The 18,776-nt window shown below is 39.9% G+C and overlaps 1 protein-coding gene across 1 annotated transcript; it reads left to right on the forward strand.

Annotated features, from left to right (window-relative positions):
• Window positions 1–8,164: 8,164 nt before the first annotated feature.
• On the forward strand, window positions 8,165–18,386 carry adamtsl7 (ADAMTS-like 7). Its single transcript, XM_008278463.1, has 12 exons — window positions 8,165–8,281; window positions 8,501–8,630; window positions 8,733–8,908; window positions 9,023–9,128; window positions 10,168–10,347; window positions 11,594–11,723; window positions 12,368–12,590; window positions 13,492–13,665; window positions 13,890–14,063; window positions 14,152–14,331; window positions 15,976–16,120; window positions 17,635–18,386. Exons 1-12 carry the CDS (start codon window positions 8,165–8,167, stop codon window positions 17,784–17,786), a joined length of 1,887 nt encoding a protein of 628 aa, XP_008276685.1. The 3' UTR covers window positions 17,787–18,386.
• The last annotated feature ends 390 nt before the right edge of the window (window positions 18,387–18,776 follow it).

The raw sequence follows: 18,776 nt of genomic DNA on the forward strand, positions 1-18,776 counted from the left end.
TCTTACTTGTCCTACATACATACATACATATATATATATATATGTGTGTGTGTGTGTGTGTGTGTGTGTATATATATATACATAACCGTGGTTGTTTTGAAAGTGCTTTACAAATAAAGTTGGATTGGATTGGATTGGATATATTTTTTTTATTTTTTGTTTGCTTGAGGTAGCATCAATCAAACTGAAGTTGAGTGGATTTGGCTCAGTAGAAATGACTTGACAAAACTAGAGATGACTTAAGATTATTGATATTGTCTCAGGTAGACGATGGAAAAGTGAGTTTTCTGAAAGTTTGTGAAGATGGAGTTACCTGTTTTTGCAAATTAACTCTTCATATATATATTTATGTTACTTAACTTATTTTTTATGTCATTGTTGCACTGCCTGCTCTTCATGCCTTTTTAATTGCCCCCTGGGGACCAATAAAGTTTTCTAAATGTAGTGCATGTGGATCAATACAGTAATATGATTCTTTTATGATGCATTTTATAACTATAGCTTTAATATAGACCTTTTTTGTATTTTCTAAAAAAATTTCAACGGGGGCTGCAGGGTGGCGCAGTTGGTAGCACTGTTGCCTCGCAGCCGGTTCGCGTTGGGGTGCACCGGGATCTTTCTACGTGGAGTTTGCATGTTCACCCCGTGCAGCGTGGGTTCTCTCCGGGTTCTCTGGCTTCCTCCCACACAGTCCAGAAACATGTTGAGGTTAATTGGTGATTCTAAATTGTCTGTAGGTGTGAATGTGAGTGTGCTTGGTTGTCTGTCTCTAAGTGTAGCCCTGTGATAGACTGGTGACCTGTCCAGGTGAACCTGCCTTCACCCTGAGTCAGCTGGGATAGGCTCCAGCCCCATGACCCAAGTGAGGATTAAGCAGTGTATAGATAATGGATGGATGGATTTACAACTGGGGGCACCTGGCAATGTATTTTAGCTACATTTATTACTGAATTTCTACAGCATTAAGTCACTTTCTTCATGCACTTTTTTTTTTGCATGAAGTGATGTCTGGTTCTTTAATGGTACATGTTCTGTCTAAATGATATGTGTATTACGTCTTGTTCTTATTCCCGTCTTGTATAGGTCTTGGGAGGAATGCAGTTTCATTGCGCTGTATAACTTGTGTGTAGAGTTCGGATGACAATATAGTTGACTCAAGAACTTGAGAACTTCAGATTTGCCCCTGGAGGACTTCCTCCCATGGTTGTGGAGGGAATATGCCTCTCTTCAAGATTTTACAATTAATTTTCTATTAAGAGGTTTTATATGTTGCAGCCTGTTATGATTTAATAATCCTCTCAATGTGCTCACTTTGGCGTCCTTCTTGTGTACATAGTATACTGATATTTAGAATATATATGTTAATGTTGTTAAAATATTTATTATTCTTAAGGGGGGTGCTTACTCTCGTTTGCTCTAATGTAGATTATAATATATTATTTGAATATTATATTTGATATCTTAATGTGAAAGGAACATTTTCATTATTGATAGTGATCAACTATTTGGTTTAAGTACTTATGTACAGCTTAGCATCTTTAATTCACTCTAATAGTAAATATATAGCACATTCAGAAAAATATTTTTTCCCATTTTAATGTGTAGTATTTAGTAGTATTTATTGCCAAATAAATGTAACAGAGTAAAATGCACATTTACTCCTGGCATAGAGAAGCAGAAGTTTCAAGTTTAACACAAGTAAAGCACAAGTTGCTCAGAATTAAGTGCAGCAGTTGAGTTAAAAAGATGAGCTAAAAACACAACAGTTAATGATTAAAGAACATGAACAAGAAACCACTGGTGCAGCTCTAATGACAGACACCAAGAAAACAGACAACATGGATGCTGGGCCTTTTACAGTCAGAAGGTTTGGCGACTCTTTTATGCTGTTGGAGCTTTTTCTTTATACAGTGTAGCAAGAGGGATCCATGGTGTCAGGAGTGTGAAACAATGTGCATCAGTCACCAGATCTAAACCCTGTTGAACATCCCTGAGAGATTCTGGACATACTGAACAGTGCTCCTTACCACCAATATGAAACAAACACATGAAGGAATATCTTTTGGAAGGACAGTGATCATCCCTCCAGTAGAGTCGAATTTATGGTGTAGCTGTTTTGGAGGCTTGTGGCAGAAAATATTTTATTTTATGTTGTTTAGCTTTAATACATCTGTACGGGTGAGGAATACTATCTGACAAGTTCCTATCACAGTCATAGAATATACAAACGATACAAACCCGGTGTTTTCCAGTGTAAAGCATTGCTACAACACAGAAGTTCTATAAGACTAAAACTATTAGAAGTTGATTAATGCATGTGGTTAATTTAAATCGGTTACTTTATAGTTGATTTTATTAGCCTTACATTTGAACAGTCATGAAATACAGTTATTCCCCCAAACTCAGAATTTCTATTTCTCCTCTTCTCAGCATTATTTGATTTGGACCAACGAAGTGACTCAAATATGATACTCATTAGAAATTACATGCGCCTGGTTGTCATCGAGAAGGTATTTATCCTTCAGTCAGTTGTTGTTGTTGGTAGTCATGCAAATACCTAAAGTTCCAAACGCTTTAGCTGAGGCTGAGATGTTGCTGTCTAAACCTAGAGTTTAATTCTGGTCTGTTATTTTAAAACAGCAAACAAACCCCTAATTCACATTTGGTCAGGCAAACAATTCGGTTATTGACAGTTAATTCCTATCTCCCAACCAATCGGAACCCACCATTTATGGTATAAATATGCATTTACTTCATGTATCCACCTATTTTCTTTTGCAGGCTCACAAAGGGCTGGAGACTGTCCAGGCTCATAGTAGGCAAAAGGCTGGATCCCCTCTCTATACATCGCCAGTCTAGCACAGAACTGACAACAAAACAAACATTTCCAAACACTAATATATACAATAGATGGTAACACTTTATTGAAAGGTGGTGGTTACCTAAAAAGTGTACCTGTAGACACACTTTCATGTGCATTCATAGGCGGCCTGTTGGATGAAAAGCATCCTTTGGTGTTGCAATGTGTCAACTGTTGTGCTTGACCCGGTAGGTATGTGGTTGCAGTAACTGACCAGAGAGGTGTATTTATGGTGTCAGAAGGTCTGCGTGTCTTCAGCTGCACCAGTCTCTGGCCTGTAATTAGAAAAAGGTGAGAGGTGAGCTGAGGAACTAGTGAATGCATTTTAACAGACCCCTGTCTTCCATTTGCCATCTGTAATACAACCACTCTCACTGGTGGTTAGTTTTCTTGTTGTTCTCTAAATGTCACAGTAACGACACTGTAAAAAATCTAGCAGCAAGGGTGAAATAATGAAAAATTTTACTGGTTAAAATACAAATAAACAATGTAATGTTTTTGGTCACACATTGTAAAGGAACAAATTACTTTTTGTAAAAATGCAGATTTCTGATGTGGCCATTATTTGTTTTGTCCTCTAAGTAATGACGTTTTTATTTATTTTTTAAACTAGATTGTGATGGGGCTGCAAGGTGGCGCAGTTGGTTAGTGCTGTTGTCTCGCAGCAAGAAGGTCGCCGGTTTGCGTCCCGGTGGGGGCACCGGAATCTTTCTGCGTAGTTTGCATGTTCACCCCGTGGGTTCTCTCTGGGTTCTCCGGCTTCCTCCCACACAGTCCAAAAACATGTTGAGGTTGATTGGTGATTCTAAATTGTCCGTAAGTGTGTTTGGTAGCCCTGCGATAGACTGGGGACCTATCCAGGGTGTCCCCTGCCTTCGGTTGGGATAGGCTCCAGCCCCCGCCCCCCCCATGACCCTAGTGAGGATTAAGCGGTGTTTAGATGATGGATAGATTGTGATGATTTGTAATTTGACAAACAGGGAAGATCTGTAAAATAAAACCACAAAAAATATTTTATGCCATTTTTCAATCCCTAATATGGATAATTTCTCTTTCAAATAATGGCTAACAACTGTAAAATGTGTTTTTTAATTCTTATTTTTTGCTGATTTTAATACGGTAGAGACGTGTTATTTTATGGTCACACACTGTAAAAGAATAAATTACTATTTGTAAAAAAATACAGATGTGGACACTATGTTAAGTTTTGGCCAGTTCTCTTTCTTTTACTGCCAACATCTAAATTAATGCTTTTTTTCTGTGATTTTATTAGATTGTACCTGTAATTTCACAAAACAGGGGGAAACTGTAAAATAACAGTGAAAAAATAACCCTGAAATTATTTATTAATTTCCAGTCCCTAGTATACATATTTTTTCTTTCAAATAATGGCAAACATCTGTGAAATAACTATAAATACATATTTTATTGCTGTTTTAAATACAGTAGATATAGTGTAGTTTTATGATCATATGTTTTGTGTCCAGATTTTTGTTGTGGACATTTTTTACAGTTTTGGCTTGTTTTTGTGCGTGTGTGTGTGTGCGCGCGCGTGTGTGTGTGTGTGTGTGTGTGTGTGTGTGTTTTTGTTTTGTTTTGTTTTCTGACTATCATGTAAAATTAATGTGGGTCCAAAAAAAAGTTATTTTAGTAGTTTTTAGTTAGTTATTATCTGTAATTTAACAAAACAAGGACAATCAGGAAAATACTAGTTAATTTTAAAAAAGAAATAAAATAGACAAATTAAAACATACAATTTTTAGAGTGTAGTTCATCTTAATTGCATTGGAAAGAAACAACTTACTACATCTGCCATTGTCAATCTGAGACAGCAGCTCCAAACTTTGGAACATCATATTCGTAGCAGGACAACATGCTTTTAAGGTAACAGTCTGTAAGTAAGACTCATTTATCAGGTGAAAATATATCATCCTGACACTCGGCCAACATGAACAGACAGCTGCAAAGGAATTCCAGTGATTGATCGACGGTCGTCCTGCATTTCTCATGGTTGTTAGGGAAGGAGTTGGTCGTTAGGGAGGTAACCGGTGGTTAAGGGATGTCCAGGTGTCAGCAGGATGACAGAACCCCTCATTTTGTTTCTGAGGCATCTGGCCAGGACAGGACAGAGGGACATCAAACAACCCACAGTTGAAGGATAAAAAAAAGAGGAAAGCAAGTGTGAGGATAATGGAGAATGGCAAAGAGAAGGGAAGGGACATGGATGAGAGAGAAAAATGGAGACTAGTACTGGGTTGCAAAAGAGGAAAATCTTTATTTGATCTTTATTTAAATTTCAGAGTTGAGCTAAACTTCTGTTGACTGAATTATTCATTCTCACTGTCTTTTACCATTTTGTCTTGTGTGTTTCTTTGTTTTTTTTTGCTGTCAACATGGCCAGCAAGGACACACACGCACACACAGACACACGCTGACTTACTGACACTACAGAGGAAAAACGACTAAATTATATTTTAAATAGTTACATATGGTTGATTCTCAGGAAAGCAATAGAAAAAAAATCACTGTTACAGGCCTCACTTTATACAAATCTATTGGTAAGGGCTCCTTCACTCCCAAATCTGCATGAGCTCACAGTTTTCCTGCACATTAAAACATATTTTTAATGTACTGTAACATACTGTAAGGCGCTGGGTGTTTCCCCTTCTGGGTCCTTTTATAAGATGCGACTCAAGAGAATTTTTTTTTTCTCTTCCGAACAAAAACTATAACCGGTTATAATGTGTTTGAGAGCAAACTCTGTTACAGTAAATGGTTTTAGCAGACAACCTTGGCCTTCCATGGTCACGGCCGGCCTGCCTATGCGTGACTGTTTGCCAGTTAGACTTCACATATAATATACAAGCTTTAGTACTGAATCACAGCAGACAGGCATACTAAACGGCATTACCTAAATCCCAGTGCAATGACACCAAAACTTCCAAAAAACAATAATCACATCACCCTGCCTTTACGGCCATATGTCTCAGTGTGATATTGTTTGAGCAGTTTGTTAAGGAGCTGCTGTGATGCCTCCTGCCGCAGGGACTCACTGTTTGTGCATGTATGTAATCAGACATGGCAGCTATTAAGCTGTCACAGTGAAAAACAGACACCATAGCACTAACAGACAGAGTTCCTTGACAGGCTTTTGGAGGCTCCCAGAATGTCTGTGTCATAACTCCGTGGCTACTGGGTATCACTGCATGGGGCCGGCGTCTTAGATATGGCTGGGTGCCAGAGATGAGGGAGAAAGAAACAAAGTGCGTTGATGTACAGCGTATGTGTGTAGGTCTGTTCTTTCACAGTGCTTCGTGTTGCAGGACAGCTGAGTCCTTCTGTGTTTCAGGTCAAAGGCCAAATGCTGAACAGTCTCCACAAAGCTTTAAAGCATCACGTTCGGCTCATTTTTCTCACTCATGCTCTTTTTATGTTGACTCGATTGATTCACCATGTAATACAGATGTTGCATCAGACCACTTTATCCACACATATGTGACCCATATATCTTTAGTCCACACACAAACATATGCACCTACACAGAGGCACATAAAAAAAAAAAATCACAGAGCAAACCGAGTATCTTCGAGAAGTTACGAAATTCTCAGTCCTGGCAATTTCACACCCATGTTGTGAACAGCTGCGATGCGGATCAGTTGGCAGTCTAAGAGAAAAATGCATTATTAGTCGTGAAATGATGTAGTTTCTGCCACTCCAGACGAGAACAAAACAGGTAGGAAAAGCACATTATCTCTGCTTCCTCTCAATAAATGTCTCCGCACTGAGACATTAACTCGCAGTCAAGTAGTTTCTGATATTATACCTCATCTATCTCTTCGCTACCTAACGTAAAACAGTGGAAAGTTTTTTTGTTTTTTTTTAAACTGAGGCAAGCCATGCTGCACTGTGTGTTTACAGGGATAAAACAGGCCTCTTCCCAGAACTACAACATTCAGCCAAGGTAATAAATGGCACCCATATGTGTTTGATCTCCTCCAAATCATTTGTGTCCATGCAAAATATTGCCTTAAACTCTGTAAATAAAGACTTTGGTAATGTGTCATTGTGGGGCTTTGATTCCTTTCCAGTGAATTTACAGTAAATTGTGTTGTGATTGTTCCCCGATATGGTATGGTAGCAAACTGAGTCATTATAAATAGCCGTCTTTTTTAGTGTGAATCACTGATGAGGGGAATTGAATCACCATAGAGAGCAAAAGGTACTGGACATGATTGGACTCATTACTCACACACACAGAAAGTGATAGGTTCTGGATATAATTAACAGATTTTTTCTGTTATCCTCGATCCACTGCACAGTCTTGCAAGTGTTTTTTATTTCGACTTTTCATCATTCATTTTGTTCCATTATCTGTAATGCGAAAAAAAAGGACTAGCTCAGAAAAAGACAAGCCTTATAAAGAGAAAAACAAAGAGTGGGTGGAGAAGCAGGATCAGGGATGTGTGTCCAAAGATTTACAATCTTGCATGAAAATTCACAGAGAGAGATTTTGGTTTTGTGATATACTACAGGAGCCTCACACACTCACCACCAGCTGTCACTACATTCATACTGAAGTGTAAAATGTGTGTGATCTCAACTTGAAAAGCAACTTTTAAGAAATAAAAATGCACCTAAAATTTTTCACTTTCTCTTCAACATTTCTCCTTATATCCCTCCCAAACTTTCCCTCCCACCCCTCAAGCTAACCCCACCTCGAAAATACACACTACCCCGTTAAACATGTGTGTGTATCTGTGTCTGTGTGTGTGTCTGTGTCTGTGTGTGTGTTTGTGTGTGTGGTTGTCCTCCTTCCTTCAGTCTCTCCATGGCTGGATTGTGGCAGCAGCTCTGCTCTCTGTGGCAGGGTCGAGCTCTGGCTCTCCTCCACTTTATCTGCTTTCTCTGCCCGGCCTTAGGTGCTCTTCCTTGGGATACCAAATCCGGCTCATCCCCTCTGGAGGTAAGACATCTACACTGTCATTGGACAAAAAGTATAAATGCAACTCGTATGCAGTTATGTGCAATAGACCTTGCTTGATTGAGTTATACCCTTATTTTGTAATTTGGATAGAATTTGCTGTTCTGCACGTGACAGCTAAGATTCTTTTGAAATCAGGGAAGGAATTACTGCACAGCAACCAGAAGTTTGTTTTAGATTAACCCTGTCTTTGTTACTCCGGTTGAGTAATCACTAACAGATTAAGCTATATCAGACTGTTAATGAAGCATCAAAAGAGAAGAACCAGGGAGGCCTGTTAGGAGAGACATGACATGAACAGAAGAAGTAAACTCATTTGCAAAATGGAGATCTGTGCAGAGGAGGAATGGAGAAGGAACACCAGAAAGGTTCCCCAACTCAAACCAACTGTTGGACTGAGCGAGCTGTGGGATTTCCAGCAAAAGAGGGAAGGAGAGAGAGTCGGAGAGCAGAATGGATGAGTGAAAATGAGAGAAAAAGAGCAGCAATGTAATCCAGCGGAATTTATGATTATACTGTTGAAACACATGCCTGCGATGCTGAAACCAGGGTAAGGAGAGTCAGCAGAGGGTGCCTGTACAAGTACACAAGTGGGCACGTACAGAGCTTGCACTTGTGGCTTTGTGTATATAAAAGTGTGTGGATGTGTGTGTTGGCAGGGGTTGGAGGTGGTGAAGGGGAATTTCTCTCGGACTTTCCTCAGGGTTGGCTACCATAAGATTGCAGAGATTCCTGCTGGAGCAGGCAACATCAGCATTCAGGAGACAATAAAGAGCCGAAATTATTTGGGTATACACATACAGACACACACACCCAACCATATCAAATGGCAGAAATATTTCCAGAATGACACTAATACTAGAGTGATAGACAACCATGGGAATTTTCCAGCTCTGCAAACCCAAAGTGGCGTCTCCATCATCAATGGAAACTGGGTGATCGACAGGCCTGGCGTCTACACTGCTCTGGGAACACAGCTGACATACCGACGACCAAATGAGATCCGTTCTCGCAACGGAGAGTCCATCACCGCACCAGGACCGCTGACTGAGGACCTGCATGTTTATGTTAGATGCAAAGTGACACACCCACTGGCATTTGCATTGATATCACATCCCTCCCATGTGTCAAACAACTTGCCTGGATACCGTTCATCTCTCTTTTTTCTCTTTTTCCCACAGTTGATCTACCAGCAACCAGGACCCGGTGTATACTATGAGTACAGTCTGCCTGTAAAAACACTCCCCACTGCTGAGTCAGATACACCTTCTGATATTCTGCCACTGGGTGTGTGCTCTCACTCATATACATAAACACACAAACTGTTTGCGAGTGACCCTAAATGGCCAGTGTCATCTCCTCATACTGAATATTCTGGTTATGCCCTCAGGGAGCATAACGCATAACAGATGCTCCTGTTTGTGTCTCCAGAACAGCACTTGTGTGTGTGTGTTTTTGGTTCAGATCTCACTGCAGGGTAACAGTAACGCCAATATGTATCATTTTCAGCCTTTTGAAAATTTGATTTGGATTTCGATAATATTTGATACAGGCAGGCAGCCAAACTTTGTTCTGGCATGGAGCAGTTCATCGCACCCTGAGACAATAATCGGTCACTTGGGCAGATTTTATTTCATTACCTAATATTTAACATTCATTAAAGAAACAGCTTGATGTGTGTCTGCAAACACTGGCAAATAATTGTTTAATTTTAGGAGATCTATTGAACTTTGTCCCACCCAAAGTAAAAATATACAAGTACTGTATGTATTACGTTCATTATCATAACAGTAACTATTTTCTCAAGAAAGCTCCATCTTTAACCATTTTTTACAGGCATAACATGAGACAATGCATGTGCCAATGGATGTCGTCGAACTGCCTCTTTTAAATGCCACTGTCAATTAAACTTGACGAACAGACAGTAAAATGTCTTTCCAAAAATGTAGAAGTTATTTTTCGGTCTCTGTGGTGTAGCTGGAGCAGTTTCGCCACCATCCACAACTGATTTTAGATTTTTTCTCTGTGAAAACTATTAAATATTCTTTGTGTACTGCAGAAGCATAGCATACATTTAAAGCACACTTAGGGTTTTTCTAGTATTTAAGCTAACTGAATAATGATTTTGGTAAGTCTCCAGTGCAAACACACTCAAAACCTGCTTGTAAATAGTATATGTAAGCATGTGATCAGCCAGAGTAAGTAAAAGCATCTGTGTGCAGGGCATTCAATTCTAATTACATTTAAAGCTACCTCACTTCTTTCCTTACACCTGAAACCGTTTAGCTCCACCTCACAAACTTCATGTTCCTTGTTGCTGAGACAGCAGGTCCATCCTATGCAGATGAGAGTTTGGACCAAGATGACATCAGCAACAATGACATCATCAAGGACAGCCTCCATCCCAACCAGGTTTCCTCTGATTCCAGTGAGAACTCTGAACCTCAGCCCACCTACACCTGGACAAAGAGTGGACACACAGAGTGCAGCACAACCTGCGGCACTGGTGAGGAGCAGCATGTAGTTCAAATACAGGATGGCCACAAAGTGAATTTATGCTGTCCAAATCTGTATTTAGATCAACAGGATGTGAACCTGAGACCACTGGGATCAGCATTATCTACACTCCAGAAAAAGAAAAGTATATAACTAATCATTAGATGTTATAAAATCAAAAGATGGCACAATGTAACAGAGAGCTGTAACTAGTAACAGTCAGTGGTGGATTCAGAAAACTTTGTCAAAGAGGAGGCAAGAATTTTAGCTTGGTGGCCTGAAAGGCAGAATACGAACGTTCCCACATAAAAATACAATTCTACTTCTCTCCTGATCCCTATTTCCTTTTGTCTTCTACATTTCTATTTGTCTCTATATCTCCCAGTCTGCAGCATTTTCTATGAAAAAAAAAAACTCTAAACATTTCTAAATTCCTTTCATTTTTGGTTTGTCCTGCAGGCCAGTCCTACAGTAATCAAGATGTAAAAGGATGTGGTTAAAATCCATGAATTACATTTAACTGTAAGCAGGGATGTCATACGTTAAATTTAGTTATTTATATTTTTCTTGCATGGACATAGTTTCACAATGACAGGGCATTGTCATAAAAAGCTGATATTTATCAAAGATCAGATTGAACATAGATTAAGTCCAGCATGCAATAATTTGTTCTCTAGTTTAAACCAAATCTGGTATCCTGTTGATCTGCACAGAAGAGACAAAGGCCAGAGATTTACATAGGGTGCATTTCTTGTTGCTATTACATTTAATAGCAACGTAGAAAAATAAAATGTTGGTGTTTCATTTACTATTACTGTTTTTACTTACACTATTTAACACTTGAGGTTTTTTTTTTTTTTTTTGGAAATTAATAACAAATGTGGACAAAAACAAGAACTTTGTTGCTAATAATGGGAAAAGACAACACATAACACTAATGTTAATTACTTGTGAGTTAAAAACTACTGCTTCAGTGATTTTAATAGCTAATGGAAATAGTGGTGATATTTTTGTTTTACAGCTACAGTTTTGTAAACAGAAAACTTGGGGGAGCAAAACCAGCTTCCCTGACCTCGTCCCTTTCTCTCCCTATAAATTCGCCTCTTTTCCCAGTCCTCTTAAACCCATTTATTGACTCCGACAAAACAGACTAAACAGCTTTTTTTCCTATCAAATATCTATAAACACGGTTATATTTCTGCAGATAAACACACGCTCACTTGCTTAGTCTTTTCTTGTGTCTGCACACTCACCAGGTAAGCGTCAGGTGTTCTGGGAGTGTACTGAGCAGGATTCTCAGGCGACTGTTCCTGCTGACCTTTGCGACCCCGCCACTGAACCAACACTCCGGGAAGAGGACTGCAACATCCAGTCCTGCCCTGCATAGTAAGCAACATACATTCACACACACCTGATGTCGCCATGCTGTTAGATGTTGCGCAGAATGACACACACATACATGTTTTACACTGTATGAGTTCCACACAGAAATCATTCATCAGTCACAGCCAATCCCACTGACTGACTTTGGTATATCTTTGTCTTGTTGTCAATACCGCAAGATATTACAGTCCCCGAGATGTAGCAGGACATTCGTGCATTAACTGTATGTTTGGTTGTTGGTCTGTCAGACATATTGCCTGCTGTGTCAATGATTTGTAATCACTGACATCCTGAAATGTATTCTGTATAAGTTCCCACTGGAGATGCAGCAGAGGGTTGCAAAACTAAAACTTTAGTAGTAATACCAGAAAAGACATCTCAGCTTGTGCGGCACAAATTGGCCTACATTGTAAGCCTGTTTTTTGTTTTTTAATGATCTGGCTTTATAATACCCCTTAAGACCTGGGAAAGCTGACCACACACAATAGCTGTGGTCAAAATGAAGACAGAAAGCTAGGACACACTCTGCTTGGGGGAGGTCATTTATGAACTCATGCGTCACCGTGAAACCACATCTGCTGTGACGTACTGCGAACTGTGCTTCACTTCCTCCAACCTTCTCTCTGTCCTCCGTGGTTGGCTGACAGCTGGGACGTGGGGGAGTGGTCCGAGTGCAGCAGGAGGTGTGGGCCTGGCACTCAGCATCGCCAGGCCATCTGCCGCCAGGTCACCCACGTCCATGTCAACGGGACGGAGCCTGCGGTTACCGTGGCACCGGAGCTGTGTGGGTCGACCGGTAGACCGGTGACCAAGTCTACATGCCAGCTGAAGATCTGTAGTCAGTGGGAGATTCGATCTGAGTGGAGCCCTGTGAGAAAAAAAAACACACACATTTCATTATTACGAGTGCACGACTGCATTGTTATACTTTTTTTATTGATAAGAAGTCTTCAGATCTTTCACTAAAGTATGAGCAATACCACAGTTTAGGAATGTTTTGTTGCAAGTAAAAGTCCTGATTTCTACAGAAGCTGTAACTGGAAAATACCTAAAAGTACAATTGCTCATTGTACACATTGCCTCTATTATTATATATTTTACAGGATTATCAAAGTTGTAATAAAATGTTTGGGCACCTGTGAAAGTGAATAATAATAATTAAAAAAATAATTCACTTCCACAGCCTCCAGATGTTTTAGTCTTTTAAATCTTGATTTTGGATTTTTTTTTTTACCCGCTCTTCCATGCAGATCACTGCAAGTTTTTAGATATTTCTAGCTGTCTTGTACAGAAAGAATTTTTAAGATCTGCTCACAGGCTTCAGATTTTCCATCAAGTCAGGGGAATGCAAGGCCTGTTCCAAAATCTTGTGTTTATAGAAGAAGTTAATGGTGAATTTTGATGTATTCTTTATATGATAGTCATGTTGTGAAAGCCAACTTTCACTTGACTTACCACAAGGCATTTGCATCCAGAATTTGATGACATTTAGTGGATCCTAATCTGTGCAATGTTTCTTCTACCAGGGGCTGCCAAACAAACCCAAAGGCAGAATATTTCCATGCCAGTATAGCTAGCTAACATCATTATGAGCAATGTGTACGTCACACATTTTAGAACCAGGCAGATAGAAAGACATGCACACACACATAACAGACAAGTTAGCTCCAGGAAAACATGGTTGCATTGTTTCCAAACCTAAATTACATGAAATATTGCTTTTATTTCTCCCTTCCCATCACCTTCCCGTGTTTCCCCTGTTCCCATCCAGTGCTCGGTACCATGCGGAGTGGGCCAGCGCAGCAGGGAGGTGGTGTGTGTGAGCAACCTGGGTGATATAGACGATGATCAGGAGTGTAACATGAACCTAAGGCCAGACACTCTACAAAACTGTGACATGGGAGCCTGTGCACGAAGCTGGTTCACCTCCCTCTGGAGCCAGCGGGTAACACTGAAACTGTTAGTCTGTGTGTGAAGCCGTGAGAGTGTGTGTTTCTGTGTGTGTGCAGGAGGAGAATGTGACACAAAAGTGGGGATTCAAGTGAAATCATGTTAAAGTCTTGAATTGCCTCCAGTTAAAAGTACATGTGGGTGTATGTGTGTGTGTGTGTGTGTGTGTGTGTGTGTGTGTGTGTGTGTGTGTGTGTGTGTGTGTGTGATATTCCTCAGTGTTCTGCAGCGTGTGGTAAAGGCAATCAAACCAGGATGGTAGTTTGCTTGATGGATCATGTGACTGATCTCCCACTGGACAGTTGTGAGGGGGAACGCCCACCAGAGGTGACATTATGTGACTCAGGCCCCTGCCAAAACCGACTGGAGTGGTATACAGGACCTTGGGGCCAGGTAACTCACATACACACATGCAGTACGAATGCATGCGACTAAAACAACACCCAGTTGAAGCCTCACTTATGTGTGTGGGTAATTTAAGTGTTCGACAGAGTGCGGGAATGGCACACAGACCCGAAGTTTGGCTTGCATTTTCATCAACAATGGTCAAATGGAAGTTGTGGACCAGTTAAAATGTTCCAGTGTGTCTCAGCCAATCACAGCTCAGCCGTGCACACTGAAGCCGTGCGGCGTCCAGTGGTACGTCACAGAGTGGAGTGCGGTAAGTGTTGTACAGACTGGGTCAGTTCACACAAATCACAAGTGGGATGGAACCTTATAGTTGTGGTTTATGAACCTAAGTGCTGAGATGTCAATAGTTGAGATTGTCTTCACCCCAATAATAAATACATATATTCTCCGCTGCAAGACTAGGAACTTTACATTTAAAGGTCCTATATTGTGCCCCTCTTCAGAAAATTCTCCCATGTCTGCGGACAGTGTCTTTCAATTTTTCAACTTAGAATACCAAAAAGACAATTCATTTTATTAGGACTGTATAGCGCCTGGTTTTTCCCTGTTCTGAAAGTGTTGTTTCAGTGATTGTGGCTGGCCACGGCCCTTCCTGAAAAAATCTCTCTTTGCATCTGTGATTAACAGTGAAGAGAAAACCACAGCACCTGACACCAACGTCAACAAGTGTGGAAGACCAGGACTTTGTATCTTGTCTAACTTTCTCTCTAAAAAATCCTTTTACATGAAAATATCCCCAAATTCACACCACAGCTGTTTGTGTGTGTGTTTTTTATTTATTTATTTATTGTAGCTCGTGTACTATGAGTTTGTCAAACACTGCAGTTGTAAGATGCAGAGCAGCAGCTTGGAAATGTGTCTGAAGTGACTGCTGGTTAACATGTTGTTTCAGTCACTGTTTTCTCACTCGTTCTATTGTCTGACAACAGAAACAAACAAATATGTCAATTAGAAGAGTTTTATTGGGAAATCTGCTTTATTAAAATACAGTATTTGTGAGCATAGAGAGCTGGAAAGAAGCAAAAAGATGTAAACACTGGCAGAGTTTAGGGTGTGCTGATGAACAACAGGCAACATACTGTAAATATAAAAATCCACCCAGTCCTTGTGCATTGGTTTCAAATGAGGATTTCAAATAAAAAAGACAAAGGATTTTCCTATTGTTGTGGGGACACTGCCATCAAAAATAAAAGTAATCCACTGAATCAGAAGCTCCTCAGATGCTTGGAGTGCATGTGTTCACTCTTGCAGCCAACAGCAGAACATTTGGTGTATTTGTTCTCATATCCTAACAGCTTTTACTTGACACCAACAACCAGAAAACACAATAAAATGGATTTTCACAATATGGGACCGTTAAAAAAACACTAAAGACACATGTCTTTCAAAAAAACAGCATCCTCTTCGATTTAATATAATATAGGAACACACTATCACCACTTTTCATTCAGACTTTTTCTCATTGAAAGTTGTTCACAACAGGATCTGCAAGGTAACCAAAGGACAATGTTTTTTAAAGAACAAGTTTTCTTTATGTGTCATTTTGCATTGCACTGAACACCAAAATGACATCTTTTGCCTTCATGTAATGAGTTAAAACCTTCAGGTGGACATTTGAAAGTCTCAGGACATAAAACTTAAACTATTTGTATGACCAGGTACATCTACAAGCATGTCAGAATACTGACATGTTTTATAATTTGTAATTTAAATAAACTGAACCTTTAAGAGTGATGTTGGGCAAATCAGTGTAAACTATTTCTGTTATGTTATTTGCAGGATGCTACAACATTTGCATTTTAAAAAACAGAGATATGACAACATGGTGTCAGTCCTCAGATTAGTTTGTGTGTGTACAATCCACCATCTCTGCCTCTGCTCTCTGTCACATCAGTGTTCACGCTCCTGCAGCGGTGGCTACCGTGTGCGTGAGGTACGTTGTCTAACTGACAACATTGTCCCAAGCGACCACTGTGACCCCAATTCGATGCCAGAGAGTCGAGAAGAATGCAACAAACAGCCCTGTCTACCAGAAATAGGTAGGTCTGCCAAGCAGTGTGTAGAACTGCACACCGTGTGGTTAATATAGGAGCAGCTGGGTCGCAGCAAGATCAGACATGACCTGTTAGGACTGAGATTTCTCTGCGATGCTGTCAAGGTGGATAATGTTACGATGGTGAAGATGTTGACCTGGAGCCCCCTGTCTGCACCAGGAGGAACTGTGAGACTGTAAGAAAACAGGAAGAAAATATCACAAGTTGTTGATGATTGAGGTGGAAAAGAAATGTTCTACGGAAATATATATATATATATGTTTATGAATCAGTAATACATATAGAAATAAGTGGCAAGAGGATTTACTTTTATGCTGAAAACACTTCTGAAGTTCATTCTTCTGGGGCAGTTACATGGTCATGAAGAATGAGCTGTGTTTGTATGAAATCACATACTGGCAAATCCTTCCTCACATATGTCAATATTCTTTTGATTCAGGGAAGCGACTGAAAAACTCCTGGAAGTCTGCATTGACATAATCAGCACTATAACAAAAATCACAATACAGACCCATTCTATGTTTAAAGGAGAAACACTGTTGTTTTGCAGACTATTACTAGATTATTGAGATAAAACAGCTTCAATAAATTGACAGATTCAAAAGTTGTGCAGTAAAACTGATTTATTTTACAGATTTAGCCTAAACTATTAAGATCACACTCCTTCAATATTGTGTTAATTAACAATCTTAACAAAAAGGATTGTTAATTAACATATCACATGGAAACACACAATTCTAGATTCCTGTCAATTGATTTAACTCCTAAAAACTCATCTCCAAGTATTGAAATGACATATTTTTAAGTTTATTTTTCAACAATGTACAGATTTGTGAAGTCCCTGCCTCTCTCTCCTCCCACACCTCTAATGCTGCAACTCAAACACACCAGCTCACCTTTCATGTAATTCATTCTAAACTAATTTCTTTGATTTTCACTCTGCCTCAAGTTCTGAGGCTCCATGACTGATTCAGTTTAGTTTATGTAATATGGACTTGTAGGATGCAAGAATTAGCATCAACACTTCCACCATGGGGGCTGCAGAGTGGCGCAGTTGGTTAGCACTGTTGCCTCGCAGCAAGAAGGGGGCACTGGGACGCGAACCGGCAACCAGTTTGCATGTTCTCCCTGTGCAGCGTGGGTTCTCTCCGGGTTCTCCGGCTTCCTCCCACAAGGTCCAAAAACATGTTGAGGTTAATTGGTGATTCTAAATTGTCCGTAGGTGTGAATGTGAGTGTGTGAGGGTGTCTGTCTCTAAGTGTAGCCCTGTGATAGACTGGCGACCTGTCCAGGTGTCCCCTGCCTTCGCCCTAAGTCAACTGGGATAGGCTCCAGCCCCCCCGTGACCCTCGTGAGGATTAAGCGGTGTATAGATAATGGATGGATGGATGGACTTCCACCGTGATGTAATCAGCCTACTATTTACTCCAAGTAGAAGTGTGAGATGAAATGTAAATAATTCAAATTTCTCTTACCTTATGTGTTCTTTCCCCTCACAGACCCATCATGCAGCGACCAGTATCATAACTGTGTGGTGGTGGTTCAAGCCCGACTCTGCATCTACCCCTACTACAGAAGTGTCTGTTGCGCCTCCTGCTCTCGTGCCCAGAAAACATATCCCAACTTTCAGAAAAACTACATCCGCAGGTGATATTGTCCCAGGAAGGTTAAATTCACTTGGGAGGGAAACAACACTGTGATGACAACAGCTAGTGTTGTTTGGAGGTTGCCTCAGTGTGAGAATGTAGACTGTGATTTCTTATTTAGTCACCCAGCCTGCCAATGATAAATGAACCGGGTAATCAGCTATCTGTTTACTGTTATTCAAGTAAGATGTTGGTGTATGTGACACCAAACTGGATAAAAACATGCACCCGCACAAACTTTCATGGGAATTTCACTATGTTCAAATCTGCATTTTCATTAATACTGTACCTTTAAACTGGACTGATCACGCCTGGTGATGTACCTCAATATTTATTCTTAATAATGGCTGTATAACTTCTGGTATTCTGCTGCATTTTGTTGTATTACTACAGAGGTTACAGAAAGCATTTCACTGTTTGATGTTTGCATGTTGCTTATTAAAATCATCATCTAATAAGTTAGATTTTCTATAAATAATGATAATGATTTATCCAAAAACATCTCTTTTCTTTCAAATGTGTTCAAATAAAAAAGTTGTACCTGCTGCAGTCTGCAGTGGAGCAGCTTCACCAGTGATTCTCAATAAATCAGGATCCGATGGTTTCATGATCTGTAATTAAATGAAAAACCACTTTAGTGACAGTCTTACTGGCAAAGTACACGATCAAATAGAACATTATGGTTGTGATTGTGGTATTGTTTAATCATACCATCTTAATCACCTTTAGGCACAGTTTCAAAGAGGAATAAATGTTTGCTTTATAAATGTGTCAAAAGTCTACAACTGCACTTACTACTATACGATGCTGTCACGTCATGTACAGATTTATCCATGTGGCCAGTCTTATTGGTTTAGCAGCTGTAAGTAGGCTTTGGTTAGTATTTGAAGCTCCCAACCACTCTCTCTCCTTTACATTGTTGTCTTTACAAAAAACAACCTGTTTAAAATCTGAATACAACAGGTAGTGATCAAGGAAATATTCAAATCCTTGAC

Source organism: Stegastes partitus, unplaced genomic scaffold (genome assembly GCF_000690725.1).
Source record: "Stegastes partitus isolate 25-593 unplaced genomic scaffold, Stegastes_partitus-1.0.2 Scaffold123, whole genome shotgun sequence".
Lineage (NCBI taxonomy): Eukaryota > Metazoa > Chordata > Actinopteri > Pomacentridae > Stegastes > Stegastes partitus.